The sequence below is a fragment of the Nyctereutes procyonoides genome, unplaced genomic scaffold (genome assembly GCF_905146905.1).
Source record: "Nyctereutes procyonoides isolate TBG_1078 unplaced genomic scaffold, NYPRO_anot_genome, whole genome shotgun sequence".
Taxonomy (NCBI): Eukaryota; Metazoa; Chordata; class Mammalia; order Carnivora; family Canidae; genus Nyctereutes; species Nyctereutes procyonoides.
In genome coordinates this window covers 29,126,669-29,145,138 of record NW_026575136.1, presented here as the reverse complement: position 1 = coordinate 29,145,138, position 18,470 = coordinate 29,126,669, and the positions used below count along the sequence as shown (strand labels likewise).

The following is an 18,470-nucleotide window of genomic DNA, read 5'->3' as shown; positions in this document are numbered from 1 at the left end:
AAAAGTAGATAAAATTATCCTAATTTACTACTTGTATAGTGTCTTCAAAATTATCGATTAATTTGCTATTAAGTCAAACATATTATTTAATTCACACTCAAAGGAATAAATACAATACAATATAAAAGATGATCAAGATCATTCCCTTTATTTAATTGATAGGCTTACTTTATATGGTTCAGTAAATAATTAAATTTTTGAATGTGAAATATTCTGGAATGCATCCTTTATAATTGATTCTGCATAAATTTTAATTTACTTTTCTGGCTTGTGTGGGTTTTTTTTTTTAAACCTTTAAACATATATCTTATTTCTTACTTTATTAAGCAGTTGACTGGGGATATGGTGGAGTGGAAAGCATCTCCTGCATATTTTTTTTGTCATGCATTGAATAGCTCTATGTATAGAAACACTGCAGGAGGACTGGGTCTGGGTTTTGAATTTTCCATTTAACTTAACAACAAAGAATAAGAAGCAAATGTTAGAAGGAATAAAAGTCTGCTGTAACAGAAGAAATGCCAAGGCTCTTGGTGTCAGAAAACATAAAGATGTGTATTCTAAAAGCAAGAGGTTTATTCATTGGGTTTTTTGAGAACAAATTATTTATAATATCACTATTTACAAAACTATTGAGAAAAAGAATTCAAATCAGTTCAAGGGAAGGATAGACATCTTTGAAAAATGTGTTTCTCTATAAAATGCTATTTTATCTATTACAAGAGCATGTTTTAATAAATGTATATAAGCTGTGAGCTTATTTTATATTCAAAGGAGATTTTTTTGTGAGAATATATCGTTTAGTTTGTGTTAAATTAGAGGTACTACAATGTGAGTTATAGAAAGCAGAATCTTTAAGATGTATTATGTGTGTTCTGAGACACAAAGCATTCTAAAATTTTAAGAATGAATAGAAAAAAGGATGAATGAGTAATTGGTATGAAAGGTTGCAAGATAAGTCAATTATGCAATTCCCATTAATAACATGATTATATCAAAAAGATGTCTTGGAGATCTCTAGAGAAACACTGAAATATTTTTGCTTGGCCCCCACCCTTTTTTGGAAGACAGTGGAGTTAAATTGTAGTGTTACAAAATAAAATAAAAATAATAACACAAATCTCTGGATTGCAAGATAGCTGCTGTCAAAAAATATTCATTCAACATACATATGTATATTTGCATATATACTACAAAGTATATTATCTATTCCATTAAATTATGTCACTACATACTGTGTTCAGAGGTGATATCCAAAGACTCAGCGACCCACTCAACAGAAATAATCAGATGAGACTTAAGATCTTACTGACGTATTACTCCTTACCAGTTGATCAACAGGCTTCACTTTATTAGAAAAAAACAATGGTCCGAAATGTTCAATATAATGTACTTACATATGTGGGTGGGTGTGTGAACAGATAATATTCAGGAAATTGAACTGTTTCAACTATTTACAATATTACTTACTACATAGGTTGCACTAAGACCATAGATATTATAATGTGTATATATTGAGGAAAATAAAAAGAGAATAACAATGACATTAAACACTGGGTACCATTTATGATTCATGGAGAAAAAATATGCTATGTCATTTCTTACATTTTTAGATATCTGTTTATAAAATACATAGTTTGCAAAGTGGCCGTGAGTATTCGTGAGTTTTCAGGATTTACATTGTATTAAATAGATTACTTTTATTGCACATACTTATGTAAATATATATATATGATTATAAAAGTACATATATATGAATATACTTTTTGTGTGAAATTCTACATTTAGTAGCATTTTTACAGCTCTTAATAAAAATTTGAGGCAAACATCACTCCTATTTCAGAGAAGATGAATCTGAAACTTAACACAGTTTATTTGCCCGGCTGCTAACTGATGAAACTGGGGATGGATCACAATCATACCAGATTCCAAAGCCTATGTCTTAATCCTATGTCACACTATGTCACATTGTCTCTTACTGAGAATGTGAAAAATATTTGCTTTCAATGCTATCTGATTTAAATATGTATATGCAGTAATCTTAACCAAGTTTCATTTTACATTTTTTATTCTTAAAAAATAAAGTTTAATTGCAAAGTTACTGCACTTAGTGACTCCAGTGTAGGATCTAAATCAATTCATGTTGTCTGACCATGTCAGGGTCCAACAGTTGATAATCTCTGTAAGTATGTTAGCTAAATTCTACTTTGATACTTGTTCTGACTGTGCTCTGAGGTGTGCTCATCTCATTCTGTTGCTGTCGCTTTGTCCATGTTCATTTGTTGATGAAAGCATTTGTTGATGATGTGATAGTCATTGAAATGGAAATGATTAATATTTTGAATAGATTTTAAAGAACAGTGTCTTGTGCAAAAGTATGTTAAATACATGTTTTTTAGGGGTGCCTGGTGGCTTAGTTGGTTAAGCGTCTTACTTTTGATTTTGGCTCAGGTCATGATCTCAATGGTCAGAGGATAAAGCCCGGACCGGGGCTCACACTCAGTGGGGAGTCTGCTTGAAGATTCTCTTCCTCTAGCTCTCCCACCTTGAGCATATGTGCATGTGTGTGTATGTGCACATGCATGCTCTCTCTCTAATAAATATCTGTAAAAAATACATGTTTTTTTGAAATAAATTTTCTCTTGAAACTTTAAAGCCATAACATATTTATATTAAAGCAATTGTTTTACATTTGAAGAGAGCAAAATAAAACATATGTAACATTTAAAAGCAATAGATTTAGGGCACCTGGGTGCTTAGTCAATTGAGTATCCCGCTCTAGGTTTGGGTTCAGGTCATGATCTCAGGCTCATGGGATGGAGCCCCAGGAGCTCCATGCTAAGCAGTCTGCTTGGGGATTCTCTTCCTCTCCTTCTGCCTTTCCCTCTACTCATGAGCACTCCCTCTCCCTCTCTTTCTAAAATAAATAATATATCTTTTTATAAAAATAAAAACAATAAATTAGTGGACTTGACAACATTTTAATTATTTTGAGGAAAAATAAATTAGGTTGCAAGTAAATTCAAGGGAAAATAGAATAAAACAAGTAGTTTAATAGATATGTAATTTTAGATACAGAATTCATAAAATGTGATTGAAGTTGGTCATTTGATGTAAAAAGTATCAATTTATAAATTTTTAAACCTAAAATCTTATGGATTATAAAGTATTATATTAAAACAAATAATTTATAGGGATGTCTGACTGGCTCAGTGGATTAAACATCTGATTCTTGATTTTGGCCCAGGTCATGATCTCAGGGTCCTGAGATCCAGCCCCTTATGAGGTTTCTTGTTCAGTAGGGAATCTGCTGGAGAATCTCTTTCTCGCATTCTTTTTCTGTGTCCCTCTGCCCCCGCCCCACACTCACGTGCACATTCACCCTCCCTTCCTTTCTCCCGCTCTGCCCCATGCCTCATGCTCAAGTGAACTCTCTCTCTCAAATAAATAAATAAATAAATAAATAAATAAATAAATGTTTGAAATAATATTAATAATTTATAAATAAAAGAAGTTTAAAAATGCAATCAAGGAAAACAAACTTGTAAATGCCTGTGAAAGGCAAACTAAATATAAACTGAATACATTTATTTTACACAGAATTTAATACTTAGGAGTTAATCACTGTTTCAGGAATAAGTGATTAGAAATGTTACCAGGTACAGGAATTCTACAGTTCATGCTGTTCTGCTCCTGGCATTTTAAATCAGTTTTCTTAGAATAAAAAATAATACTTTTAGATAAAAGAGATGATATTCCCTCTGTTATTATTTATTATAAAGCTAAGATTTTAGAACATTGGGAATGAAATTCCAAAATAAAATATAATTAGATAAACATTTTCAGAAAGCTGCAAAGTTAATGTATATTTAACTCATCTTTAAAGATTTTTTTTAAAATTTTTGTTTCATTTTAAATAATTGTCTAGAAGAAACTTTTGTAACACCAGGTAACCAATTTTTATGTACTTTTTCTCTCTCTGGGATTTTTTTTCTTGTTCATTACATCATTACATCATTAAACTCATTTTAGAACAATTTTGGAGAAAATATTAGCATGTGCCAGTTTCTTATGAATATGGTATCATCAAAAATAATTGTGTGAGGGCACCTGGGTGGCTCATTTGGTTAAGCATCTACTCTTGGTTTCAGCTGGGGTCATGATCTCAGGGTGATGAGATTCAGACCATGTTGGGCTCTGCACCCAGTGGTGAGTCTGCTTGAGATTCTCTTCCTCTCCCCCCTCCCCTGGCTCATGCTCTTTCAGTCTTTTTCTCTAAAAGAAATAAATCTTTAAAAAATAATTATTTGACCATATAAGTCTCAATAATATTATGAACAAATAACCTGAATGGTAGAAAACTGGGAATCACATGATTGTTACAAATACTTACTGCCCAAGGTGAATAAATTGAAACCTACAATATAACAGGTAGGCTGATTATAGGAAGGATCTTTTCTGTTTTAACATTTGTTTCCCCAGGAAATGAAGTTCATCATGCTTTAGTCTCTTTCCTGGAAACCTTCCCAAGTTAAGCACCAAGCTATTCATCAGCATGTCAGCTAAGTGAATAAAACTACTAACTACTTTTAAATAAGCTGTGAAAACATATGCATGTTTTGTATAGTCATACCAATTTTAATTTAAATTTAAACAGATTTTCCAGGAAGACAAAAAGATAAAACCTTTAAATGAATTTCCTACTACGTTTAAAAAACATTATTTGTGCCTGAAATATTTTTTCCATTTTGCTTACTTAAGCAAAAATATTGTTCTATGGGTATATATGTTTAAACGATAAAAAATATGAGCCTGAATTTTTGAATAATTCTATCCTGAAATCTTTAGAAATAGCTATATCTTATCTATTTTTATTCTGAGCATGACACAATGGAGAAGAGTCTCAAGATGATAATTCTTAAGATACATCTTAAGATTATAAATATGAAAGGCTAGATTTTTTGGTATGTGATAAACCTTGCAAATTATAATGTTTAATTAATTGGAAGTTACACTTTCTATCATAATTGCAACTGTTATTTATTGGGAAAATAATGATAAACACAGTCTCATCCTGCCCCAGAAAACAACCCCATCATAGTGGAATAGAAAAAACAGTTTTTTCATTGAAAAGCCTTAAACCAGAATTTGATGTGCATTACAGGAATCTGCTGAGATTTCCAAGTCAGAAAGAAAATTCCCCCTATTATAGAATCAAGCATCATATTCTCAGGATAAACAAGTACTAGCCTTCAAGTAGGAAGACCTAATACCACGTGTCACACAGAGTTCAGCAAGTCGATGGCATGACCATCTGCTTTTGCTAACTGGCTTTCTTGTAAGGAAAACTAAATTTCTCAGATTTTTATGACAACAGGTAGCTTTGGACTTTGGTCAATGCCCTTGCTGAACTAGATTCCCACTCTCCAACAGAAACTGGGAGTAAGGAGTACTACGTTCCTTGATAATTATATATCAGATTTGGCTTCCCGTACTTGATAAAGACAAGCCTGGGTTGTAAAGTTGTCAAGACATTTATTCAATTTTTAAAGGGTTTATATACATTTCAAAAAAAAAAAAAAAAGAAGACAAAACTCAAACTATAAGCTTCCTAAAGTACATGTTTTAGGAAGAGGAAAAAGTGAAAGTCTTTTCCCTTATTTTCACAGGGAGAATTAGCCTTTTTTTTTTTAATGTACTTGCAATTGCAAATATAATGCTTTTCCAATAACATAAGAACAGGATATTATAAATAAAGACATTAAAACAACAAAGAAACCTTCCTATTCTACTCTTTAATTGTATATACCTCCCCACAGTATTTTTTAAATTAAAAAATTAAAAGTGTTATGCAAATAGACATTATATTATGCTACAACTTGCTCTTTTTTATCACTTTGCAAAATGTCGTGTATAGCATTGCTGGTTAGTAGATGAATAAAGTAGTAATATTTAATATTTATTGCCTTGTATACCCTAAATAATCTTATACATGCTTTATATGTTTTAATTAATTTAATCTTTATAATAGCTCTATTAGGTTAGTTACTAGTGCCTTTTCCATTTTGCAGAGAGGCAACTGAGACAGTAGTTGGACATTTTTGTCAAATTGAGAATCAAGATTATAATCTATTTTTATTTTTTAATTATTTTATTATTATTATTATTTTAAGATTTCATTTATTTATTCATGAGAGACAGAGATAGAGAGAGGCAGAGACACAGGCAGAGGGAGAAGCAGGCTCCATGCAGGGAGCCTGACGTGGGACTCATTCCTGGGACTCCAGGACCACACCCTGGTCCAAAGGCAGGCGCAGAACTGCTGAGCCACCCAGGGTTCCCCCCTATAGTCTATTTTTAAAGCTCACTGCACTCACACATTTATTACATAAACAAATTCATTTTTAATAAGCACACACAATTTCATAGTGTGGTGGTTAATTTATTTCTCAATCCCCTTTTGATATGCATTTGGGTTATTTTGAGTTATTTGAAATGAAAAAATATCCTGGAATAAATAAATTGGATCACATACTCTTTGCAAATACTAGAGCCTTGGACTGTAGCATAGGCTTCCCAAAGGAATTATGGGGCCAAAGATATGTGTAGTTTATTTCTTACCATCTAATGATAGATTAGGTTCCAAACCAGGTTAAAGTCCCTACTATTTCTCAATACTCCACCATCACTATCTCTGTTTTTCATATTTAACACAGAACCCACAGACTAAGTCATCATTATCTGCACTTCCGGTGAGCCAGAGTATTTGTGAATATTGTGATGGAGCAGCATGTTTCAAATGTGGGGTTTTTTTCCCCACTTTCATCATGTCTTTTATTTTTCTTTCATTCTTTCTTCTTTCTTTCTTTCTTTCTCTCTTTCTTTCTTTCTTTCTCTCTTTCTTTCTTCTTTCTTTTTCTTTCTTTCTTTTTCTTCTTTCTTCTTTTCTCTCTTTTTTCTTTTTTTAAAAAAATGAATGGGAAATATTCGAGAGTGAGACAAAGCATGAGAGACTCCTAACTCTGGGAAATGAACAAGGGGTGATGGAAGGGGAGGTGGGCGGGGGTATGGGGTGATTGGGTGACGGGAACTGAGCACTGGATGTTATACTATATGTTGGTAAATCAAACTCCAATAAAAAAAAAGTATACCAAAAAATGTGGGCATTTTTGCCTTCTAATCTCTTTGACCATGTCTGAAGCCAATTTTTATGGTCACAGCTAGTGCGAGGGATGCTTTTGGCATTTAGTTACTGGAGGCCAGGGGTGCTGCTAAGCATCCTACAATGCACAGGACAGCCCCTGAAACAGAATTATCCAGTCCAAAATATCAGTGATGATGAGGCTGAAAAACTCTGGCATTGATCATTTTTTTTTCATCCATGAATTTCTAGTTTGTGGTTATTTCTCCAATTTTTTTTTTGTACCAACTGTCAAAATTTGAAAATTAGAGCTATGTAAATTTCATCTTATGATACAAACATTTTTCCAGATCACTGGTGTCTTGTTGTGGCTTTTTCTTACTTGTTTTTTGGGGGTTCAGGGAGGGTGGCATTTTAAAAATTCATTTAACCATATGTTCACATTCCTTCATGGTTTCCGTATTTCTTGGCTCACTTAAGAAAATCCTCCCAACTAAATGTATACATAAAAATTTACCTAGATTTTATTGTATTTATTTTATTTTAAAATGTATTTAGATCCATATTCTCTATTTTTGTTTTTAAAAATCTTACCAAATGATGCCATCATTAGGAGCACTTATTGTCAGATTCTTAAACCACCCTTTCTATTTCAGCTATAACTTTAGACAAGCCATTTATCTATCATTTGTGGGACTAAGTTTTCAATGTTGTTATCAGTAAAGCTAGGGAGGATAATAATACATAGATTCATCAAAATTAAATGCATTAATATACAGATACTCAATAGTTGCTGGATTTTAGGACGGTGTCCTTAAACTTGACCATCATTTTCATTACTTTTCCTCATCAGCTCTATCTATAATCTTTGGCCGGTAAAAGGCACTTGATAAGTATTGGCTGAGTTCAATATATTGAGAACATTTTCCCTAGGCTGTACTGTTGATAAATATATGAATGATATAGAGATCCTGTGCTCTGGTAGCTTTTACTCAAGGAAAATAGAAATATGCCACCCGGTCTCTAATGCAATTTTCATGACCTTGTTTCCCCCTAAAGACAGCGTTAACATTATTTATTTTCATTCTGTTTATTCAATCTGTAGACAACGTGCAACAAATTTCTGCTGTTCCTGTATATGTGCAAGTTCTTAACATTAATGATCATGCTCCTGAGTTCTCTGAATACTATGACACATATGTTTGTGAAAATGCAGGCTCTGGTCAGGTAAGGACCTGCAATAAATTTCTAATGTCTAAACATTGCCATTTGTTGTATATAATCACTTTTGCTACTATTCCTCCCATTTTGAAATGATAAAAATAAGCTTCTTTTAACCATGTGAATTACTGCTTTTATGTTGTGAGTACTGTATTATTTAAATTTCTTTTTTAAAAAATAAAATGTAAGCTTCAATCATTCCACTTTCAAATTCCTCAAATGTTTGAAAATCTGCTAACACTGGGGATTCATAGTATCTTTTACACTTTGTCAATACTATAAAGAAAAATTCTGGGCACCTGGATGGCTGAGTCGGTTAAGCATATGCCTTCGGCTCAGGTCATAATCTCAGGGTCCTGGGATCAAGCACAGCATCAGGCTCCTTGCTCATCGGGGAGCCTGCCTCTCCCTCTCCCTCTGCCTGCTACTCTGCCTGCTTGTGCTCTCTCTTTCTCTCTCTGTCAAATAAAACCTTTCGAAAATAAAGAAAAGTTTTACTTTTGGTAATTCTATAGAGTAAGTGATCATATTTCAATTAATGTTTAATTTTTCATTCATCATAAAGAAACATGATTTATAAACATAAACATGAAGAGAATGAGCTGGAATTTTTTTCCTGTAGCTTATAGCTACTCTATCAGACATATCAATTTTAAAAAAAACCTAATGTCGAATGGATATTAAAGAATTTAAAGATATTAAAGATATTTAAAGAATAGAGAGTACACTTATTTTGAAACACATCACCATTACTTTACAATTTTTCCTTTCCTTCCTTCCCTCCTCTCCTCCTTCCCTCGCTTTTCTTTTTCTTTCTTTCTTTCTTTCTTTCTTTCTTTCTTTCTTTCTTTCTTTCTTTCTTTCTTTCTTTCTTGTGGAGCTCACTTTTCATCTGTAAAATAGAGCGCTTAAAGTAGATCGTTCTTTGTTTTCAGTGCAGTCCACAATAACCTTACATTTTTTCTTAGGTATCATTTGAAATCATAGAAGCCTATTAAATGTCATAAAACATCTTTAAAAATATATAAACTGGTTTTCAGAATGCTGCATGTGTATGTATGTATGTATAATGTATATATAGGAGTTTATTTGCATATATATATTTACTATGAAATCAGTTATTCTCAGTAGATTTGAATTTACCAGTGAAGCTAGTTAAAGACGATTTGGATTTCACAAAATGGAAATTCTAATTTTCTACCAATAAATAATAGTAGTCAACATTATGCTTTATTTTCAAATACTTCATATGGTAAGAAATAGGCATATTTTAAGAATGAAGTATATCTGAATGGTTATGGATTATTCAACTGTAACATAATGGGAATCATTTGTAGCTCTTAACATGTCTTGTTAAATTTATTTGGCCATGTTTATTTTAGAATACATTGTATTCCAGAAATAATTCTGAAATCTTGTCTATAACATTTCCTAATTTTAAAACAATAGTAAGATTAAGATTATAATAAATATGCAAATGAATTTAAACTTAAGCTACTTAATTTGAATTGGTTAGGACCCAGGGTTTTTGATAAAATAAAAGGTTAATATAAAACTTTCAGAGATTCTCCACCATGTGGCACTGCCTCCTTGATCCAAAATCCAACTAATTTAGAAACCTATGGACAGACAAGATAGTACAAAGGAATCACAAAAACAGAATGCAAATGACCTCCTACGCATGACTCCTATGGAAACTAACTTTAAACGTTCTTTGAACTTGGAATTATAAATAGAAGACATACTTAGAAATTTAGCATATCTGATGTTCTCAAACTTTTCAAACACATCTGTCTACCTGGATACATCAACAAATATAATAAGCTTAAAATTAAAGTAATTTTGGACATAACTTCTCTAACAATTTTCTAAATCTCTACATATTATATTTACATGCTGAAGATAGCTTGTATTTTGATAATTACTAGAAGAACAATTACATTTTATAGTTATTAGAACTATATGTGTTAAATTTGTATATTTTATAAGCATTACATAAACATGAATGTATTCAGAGTGCCCCCTGATGAGGTGGCCTATTTTCAAACTTAAAAAAATAGGCTTAATTTACTTCATTTCCTATACACTTATTTTTATAAATGTCCTGTGTAGTAGGTCCACTTACCCAATAAAATTGCATGTTCAATGGTCTTATCTGGCTGAGGTGGGCAGAAGATTTGGGAAGCAACACAGTTTAAATAAGAGACCTGACACCAGATATGGTAAACACTACTAAGGATGATGCTACCTAATTCGGTTGATCACATTGGATCTTTCATTTTAACTCCTCAAATTGTTCATAACAACTATAATCAATCATGTTTATAATAACCTTTTTCAACTTTAGCATTTTGTGAAAAGATGGAAATGTACATTTCTAATAGAAACTAGAACTATACTATTGATTATATTAGAATCCACTCATATCTTTACTGACTCAGTGGATCATTCATTCTTTTCACGGATTCTGGCTCATAGGCAAGAACTCAGAAGTTGGTACATTTGGAATATTGTGGAATACTTCCTTTGTTGATATTGAGAATTTGTTTTTTCTACTTCCTGCTCACTGACAGTGACCATGGGAGGCTTCAGGCATTAGGCAGAGATAAATTTACAGCAAAGGGCAAAGCAGACTAATTTCCTACAGCACAGTTTTCTGACTTTCATGCTCAAAATCTTCAGTGGATTTTCCAATACCAGCATGGAAAAATACAAAATTCACTAGCCTGGGATTTAGCGCTTTCTTTGATTTGGTCACAATTGTATCTATCTTGCTTTAAAATATATATATCCTATTCACACTTTGAATTGCTTGTCTTTCAAAATGCAAATTATGGTTTCTACTCGGGAGTTTGCTCATATCAACCTTTCTTCCTGAAGTGCCCCCGTCAATTCCTATTGGAATTTTAACTATACTGCAAAATTGAACTCAAATGCCACATAATCAAATGATTTTAAACAAATATATATTTACAACATCTGAGACATGACTCTAGCAACATTATCAAGATTAAAGCAATTCTCAAAAATGCTCAAAAAAAAAAATTGTGAGGGAACTCTATCATGTGTCTAATTTTCCGAGTGAAGAAACTGAGGCCGAGGGAGTGCTACTTCCTAAGTAAGGACAGAGAGATATTTTATCCCAAGTGCTGGCATCAGAATCCATGCATGTTACTATTATATTTTGTTGCCTCTTTATCCATAGTTTGAATCGATCTTACATGTTTGTGAAATGAGTCACTTCTAGTTTCATGTGCTTTCTAGATTCCGAGATACTTGTGAACAATGAATGAGTTTATTTTTATATTCTTGACAACATGCATTGCAGTTCCCAATAATAACTAGTTGAATAAATGAACAGAGCATGAAGACATTAGTTCTTGAAATAAAGAGTATTTTTTTCAATAATTCTCTGGAGATATGTTTGAATTTATTAGCCTTGTAGTTGATATTTAAAACTTTGCAATGTGATGAGATTTCTTAGAGAGTAAGGGCAGAGACAAGAATCAATCCACAGATTGAGACCCAGATACTCCAATATTAATGTTTGGGATTTGGGACACACTAGGAAATAAACTTTGCAAGGAGCAAACTAGGAGAGTATGGTGGCATGGAAACTAAAAAAATATATTCCAAGGAGGAAGGGGTATTACCTGTTTTATTTGCTGCTTTCAGGTCAAGTAAAAGCAGAAAAGAAAAGATCCCATTAAATTTAAAAATAGAGATTTTAGACTTACTGGAATATTTGTAGGTAATATTTGTAGTGTATGTAATGTCACCCAGGAAGAAAATAAAAAGTGTGAATATGAGAGAACATAGGACAGAACCTTTGGGAATAGCAATATTTAAGGAGTCAGTAAAGAAAGAGAAGCTTGCAAAGTAGACTGAGTAGGTGGGACAAGTAACGTAGGAAAGAAACAAGAGTTTTGATGAGAACATGCATGAGTATAACAGTTTTTGAGGAGGAAGTGTCAATAGACTTAATTCCCACTATTCCAGGAAAAAAAAATCATCCTCACAGTTTACCATATGGTCAAATTTACTCTTTAAAAATATGTAATTTTATAAGTAATTCACAGCTATATAAATAAAATGACAGTGCAAAACAACTTGACTAGAATGTGGCAAAGAGAAATTTCACTGGACATTTGTTAGGAATGGCAAGGAAGATGTTTTCCAGATTGTTGAAATAAAAGTCAAGACTACTGCAATAAGGGAGACAAATGAACCCAACTGTTGAAACAAAATTCAGGAGAGTTTTTGAAAGCTGGGCTGAGATAGTGAAAAGGGACTAGAGGACATGTGTGGGAGGGGGAGGTTGGTCAGTGTGATTAGGCCAGCTGTGTAACTGGCTCCTAGAGAAGTTAGGCTCTCACCCTCCCATAGTGACTGAGATATAGGGGTCCTATCTTACTTGATATCTACATTTCAAAGGGATGGCTTTCAGGCTTTTAAGAAAGATCATCAAGCATCACAAAATTGGAAGAGTTTGGGAGATCAATCTACATTACAAAGGGGCAGAGAAAGAATTTGCAATGAGAAATTGTCTCTTGTAATTGTTCAGAGAAAATGGAGGTAAGGAGCTTCTAGTGAGGAAGAAACCTGTCTAAAATTGAGTCTTGGTCAAGTGTTAACAAAATGTGAACGTGGCAAATACGTATTTGTCAGTATTTAATACTTCGAGAAGTTTAAAATATTCTTTACAGCTCATATTTTTGTTGAAGGAAGAATGACTATCTTGCTCTATGATTGCAAAGCATTTAATCTTTAAATTTATAAACAGCAAATATAATAATCTAGTTAAAAAGAAAAATCCCATTGCATTCCCTTCCTTCCGGTTACATTTAGATACATTCTGCCTTCAGCAGTTTTCCATTTGCAAGATAAATCAAGTAGATTTTGGTGCACAACATTTATAAAAGAAGAGAAAATACTGACACATTTATTTTTAGCAAAGCAGAACAGCCCAGATTCTTATCGCAAAATATCGTGTGATGAAGTCCTTCCTGTTGAGTGACTAAAAAGATGATGACTGTATTTTTCCTTTATCCTTAAAATCATATTGTTCATTTGCTGATTCTTGATTTTGAGAATATTCATCTGTTTCATCTTCATCTGAAGACTCCATCTCAATCCTTTTTTTTTTTTACATGATCAGTTTCACCATCATCTTGAGTCTGTAGTGCTGGTTTCTGCTTTTGGTTTTCATCTTCTATTCACACACTACTGTGAAATTACTTCCTCTGTCAGTTTTTTTCTTCTGGCATTATGAATGTAAAATGAAAAATCTTGAATTTTCAACTGTTTTTAAAGAAAAAATAAAATCAAACTAAAAAGATAGTGTATCCATTCTTTGATATCTTTTTGAATGATGATGTAATACTTTAGGCAACACATTTAAAAAGATGAAGAAGACAATGATGCAATGGGAAAGATTTATTTTGCTATTATGTCATCTTTCTAGGCCATTCATCCTACAAGTTGCATATAAGTCTTTTAAAAGCACATTGGGAGAAATTTATGAGTAATAATGAAACGATTTTTAGGATGATGAAATAGCACGATGCTTAAAGCATAAAAAAGATTATATCCCTAGGTTCCCAAAATGTATCCTAGATTTACCGAATGTGCCCATTCAGTAACTGAAGGTAAGATTATTTAATAATAAGTTAATATTTCCTTAGTATCAGGAACACATCCAGGAATTTTAAAAAATGAAATAACAATGTTTAAAAAATAGGTAGAACTGGTCAAAAGAAATTCAAATGCTAATTTTTGATGCAACAAGCTCTAAAGGCACATTGAGAGTTGGACTTTGCTGAGGAAGAAAAATATCTATTGCATGCAATGGCATGGAGTTCTTGTGTGACTTGCTCAGAGTTTCGTATGAATCTCTATGGGAAATCTATGACATGCATCATAGTTTTACAGATGTGTGTATTATGCCTCAAAAGGTTTAGGTAACTTTTTCAACATCATATAGCTTATTAGTGAGTGAGGATTATAATTTGTATCTCCAAGAATGATGCTTATTTTAACTATGCCCTGATAAAGACTAGCTATTCTTAGATTATTTGCACAATAAAAAAACAAATAAAAAAGTTTTTTTTAAATTTTGTACTGATAATGAATTACACCTACAATTTTAAGGGCAAAAATGAAAATGAAATCAATATGATTGAATCTCACCTCATTTCTGGGATATGCATAGCTCAAACTCAGAATACATTACACCTGATTAGTGTTGTTTCATAAGGAGCAAGGTCACAAGTCATCAGATAACTCAAGGGACACATAAATGTCACTATCAAATTTAGAAGTTTGTCTAAGGTCTATTAGTATCTGAAAAAAAAAAAGATACACAGTATGGTTACCTATAATGTTCCTCCACTCTGATCCAAGGGCAATCCAAAAATTCCCACTTACGTTGCTAAATACACTATGGTTTATGAATTGAAATCAATACATAGATTATTTGAGTGCTGCCAGTGTATCCAATATTACCATAGACATTTTCTTCTCGACACACAGTGGGTGATGCCTTATTTAATGGGTGGGTATTAGGGCTCTCCTGGCTCCTGGATTGTCATTGGTTTTGTGCCATGTTCCCTCAGATGTTACATGTGGAATAAGATTGAGTTAGGCTCAGATTTCTGGTTTGAAATTCACTTGATAGGCTTCCTTCAAGTACGGTTGAAACCAAGAATTTGATATCTCCCAGAATGACAGTAAAAACTTTCAAAAGTGCTCTTACTCTTTTACTTGTTCCTAAGACTTAGATAGTAATGTGTGAACATTGTAACTTAATAATCTGTCAAAAATATTTGCTTTAAGAGATAATAAAGCATATCTTGTATAACTGAAATGGTTTTTATGCAGCCAACATAATTATTTTTAATGATGACTACAAGCAAAATGTTAAGACCATTCTGTGTAGACATTCAGAGGAAATGCATTTTACTCTGTTTAAAAACAAGGAATATATACTCAGTTAATAAAATAAGAAGGCAACTACACCATCGAAATACAAATTGGGAAATACACATGTCACCTAGTATGAATTCTTTTATTTTTTGATATTTATTAATTTATTTATTCATAAGCGACACACAGAGAGAGGCAGAGACATAGGCAGAGGGAGAAGGAGACTCCATGTAGGGAGCCTGATGTGGGACTCGACCCCAGGATCCCGAGATCATGACCTGAACTGAAGGGAGACCCTCAACCATTGAGCCACCCAGGCACCCCAGTATGAATTCTTGACTAAGCTAAGGATAGATGTAAAAACAGTATCTATTTCTACAGAGTGCAAACTGGAAATTTGGGTGTGGAAGCAGAGAGGAAAGAATCTCTTCTCTGGACTGAAGAATGAAAAGTGAATGCAATATAAAGAAAAGAGAAAACTTCTATGATGTGCCCCTGGCCTGAGATACCCCCAAGTAAATTGCTAAAATGAAATTAATTTAGAAAATGTTGGGGTAGGGAATATAAAACTTCATAATAGCAAAACCTGAGGGAGCCTTTGTGCCAAGGAAGATGGAATTTGGTATGAATGTGTTTATATTAAGCATCCCAAAGTGAAGATCCCTCTTTCTTCTCCTACACTCTCTCTTTCCCCACAGCACTCTTTACAAAAGAACAGGCATCTCTGATGCCCCAAAATCCCAGCACCATATAGTTTAAAGCATGCATACATGTACTCGCCCACACATACATACACATACACAAGAAGAAACAAAGGAAAAAAATGTAAGCAATCTACATCACAAAGAGAATTATAAATGGACAAAGATTGGTGAGAAAAATAGATCTCCAGACATTCATATATGTTTTTGTGTGCTTTAGATGTGACTTACTAGTCTTTGATTGCTTTCATCATTTTTGGTACAGCAATATGTTGTAGGCTTTGCCACTTACTCATTTACTGCTTTCTGGCTTCAGTTCCTCCTTAAAAAGTACCTGTTCCTTGATCCTGTGAGAACGGATTGATCCCGTTAGAGCATTTCTTTTATTGTGAATGAAATGTTGAGCCTTGTCAAAGTAGGGCACTGGATGAACAGTGAAGAAGGAAAAGTCTTCTCTTCCTGATTCTGTGTTGAGCATGTTTGTTTTCTCCTTTCTCATCCTGCACAGTTGGCTGGTGTGAAGATACACATGGTGCTTTATCCAGCCACAAGTATAGCCCCAGATGCCCCAGAGGTACATTCCCAAGGCTACCATACAGCTCCATCCCAGGCCTGGGAGGTCTTGCAGCCTTCACAATGTGAATGCTGTGAGCTCCAGGCCCTGCAACCATAGTAGCCTCCCAACTCCTTCTGCCTTTCTGTCCACCCACATGCTTGCACCCTGGAGGACTGTTCTGCTTGCCTGGAGAATGTGGACTAGCTCCAGCCCACGCAACCCGGTGAACTCCATTGTCCTGAAAACAAGATGCTGCAACCAAACATTCCCCAAGGAGATCTAAAGCTCATCTTGCGGAGAGGGCTTCCTTTCCACATTTGTCTGTCTTTACTGTAGATAATTTCACTGTACTTCTGAGTACTCTTTGGAGTTCTCATTACATCTTTACAGTTACTCTCCTACTGTAACTTAATAATTCTTTATATTAATATTCCTCCTTTTAAATTACTGTGTGCTTCCTATCCCTCAATTGGGTCCAGACTGATACATATGCTCATTTTTTAATACTTTCTGTCTCAGATTTGGAAACAGTCATTTTCCTAAGATTTTGTGATATTTTAGTGGGGTACTGCAGAAAACACAGAATGGTCAGTAACAAAATTGGGATACCAATCCAGAAAAGCAAGAAAATCCCACTTTCTCTTTCTCTCTTGCTCTCACTTTATAGCTCTCCTGTTCTTTCTTATTTTTCAATAATGTAGAATAACAGTATAAGGGAAACTCCAACACGGTTATTTCTTGTTTATTTTCTTTATTTATAATTAATGTACATTAGAGAAACACAGATATGATAAATTTTCAGGTTTTTTTTAATTAAAACTATTATATGTATCCAGAGGTAAATAATTTTCCCTCAAATTGCAAATGATAATCCCACTCATCATTCACTAGTTGGACTACCTCTGTTATATGTATGTGCATGTGTGCATAAATACATGCATATGTATAAAGCTACGCAAAGTTATTTGTTTTTTTGAAATAAATACTTTAAATTTCCAAAAGAGACATACATCTTAGGAATAGTAAAGAACTCTCTAACCTTTAATATGATTGAATTAATATAAACAATATTTAAAGATAAGAATACCAAAAAGATAAAAAAAAACTATCTTAAACATGAGACGCTATCATAGAAGACAAAGAATGCAAAAGAAAATTATATTAAAAATACAATGCTTGCAAGCAGTGCCAAATTTAATAAATCTTTTCAGTTGCATACAAATCAAAACTACAATGAGATACCACGTCACCCCTGTCAGAATGGCTAACTTAACAACACAGGAAAGAACAGGTGTTGGTGAGAATGGGGGGAAGGGGAACCTTCTTACACTGTTGGTGGAAAGGCAAACTGGTGCAGCCACTCTGGAAAACAGTAAGGAGACTCTTCAAAAAAGGTACAAACAGAGCTACCCTACAGCCCAGCAATCACACTAAGATACAAAAATACTGATTCAAAAGGGCACATGAACCCTGATATTTATAGGAGCATTATCAACAATAGCCACATTATGGAAAGAGCCCGAATATCCATTGGCTGATGAATATATAAAGAAGATGTGGCAGGAGTGCCTGTTCGGCTCAGTCAGTTATGATTCCATCTCTTATTTGGGCTCAGGTCATGATATCAGGGACATAAGATCCAGTCCTGTATTGGACTCCTCAATGGGCATGGAATATGCTTGAGATTTTCCTCTCCTTCTGCTCCTTCCACTCCCTCTTAAAAAAGAAAGATATATATAAAATGGAATATTACTCAGCCATCCAAAAGAATGAAATCTTTCCATTTGCAATGATGTGGATGGAGCTAGGATGTATTAAGCTAAACAAAATAACTCAGAGAAAGACAAGTACCTTATAATTTCACTCATATATGGAATTTAAGAAATAAAGCAGATTAATTAGGGGAAGGGGGAAAAGAGAGGGAAGCAAA

The 18,470-nt window shown here is 33.4% G+C and overlaps 1 protein-coding gene across 2 annotated transcripts in view; it reads left to right on the top strand.

The window, feature by feature from the left end:
* LOC129495601 (cadherin-19) overlaps window positions 1-18,470 on the top strand; it is a 92,022-nt gene that overhangs the window by 55,439 nt on the left and 18,113 nt on the right. For both annotated transcript variants that reach the window (XM_055303271.1, XM_055303270.1), the window contains exon 9: window positions 8,244-8,365. In XM_055303271.1, coding sequence (XP_055159246.1) covers window positions 8,244-8,365 — 122 coding nt within the window. The remainder of the gene's footprint in view (window positions 1-8,243; window positions 8,366-18,470) is intronic.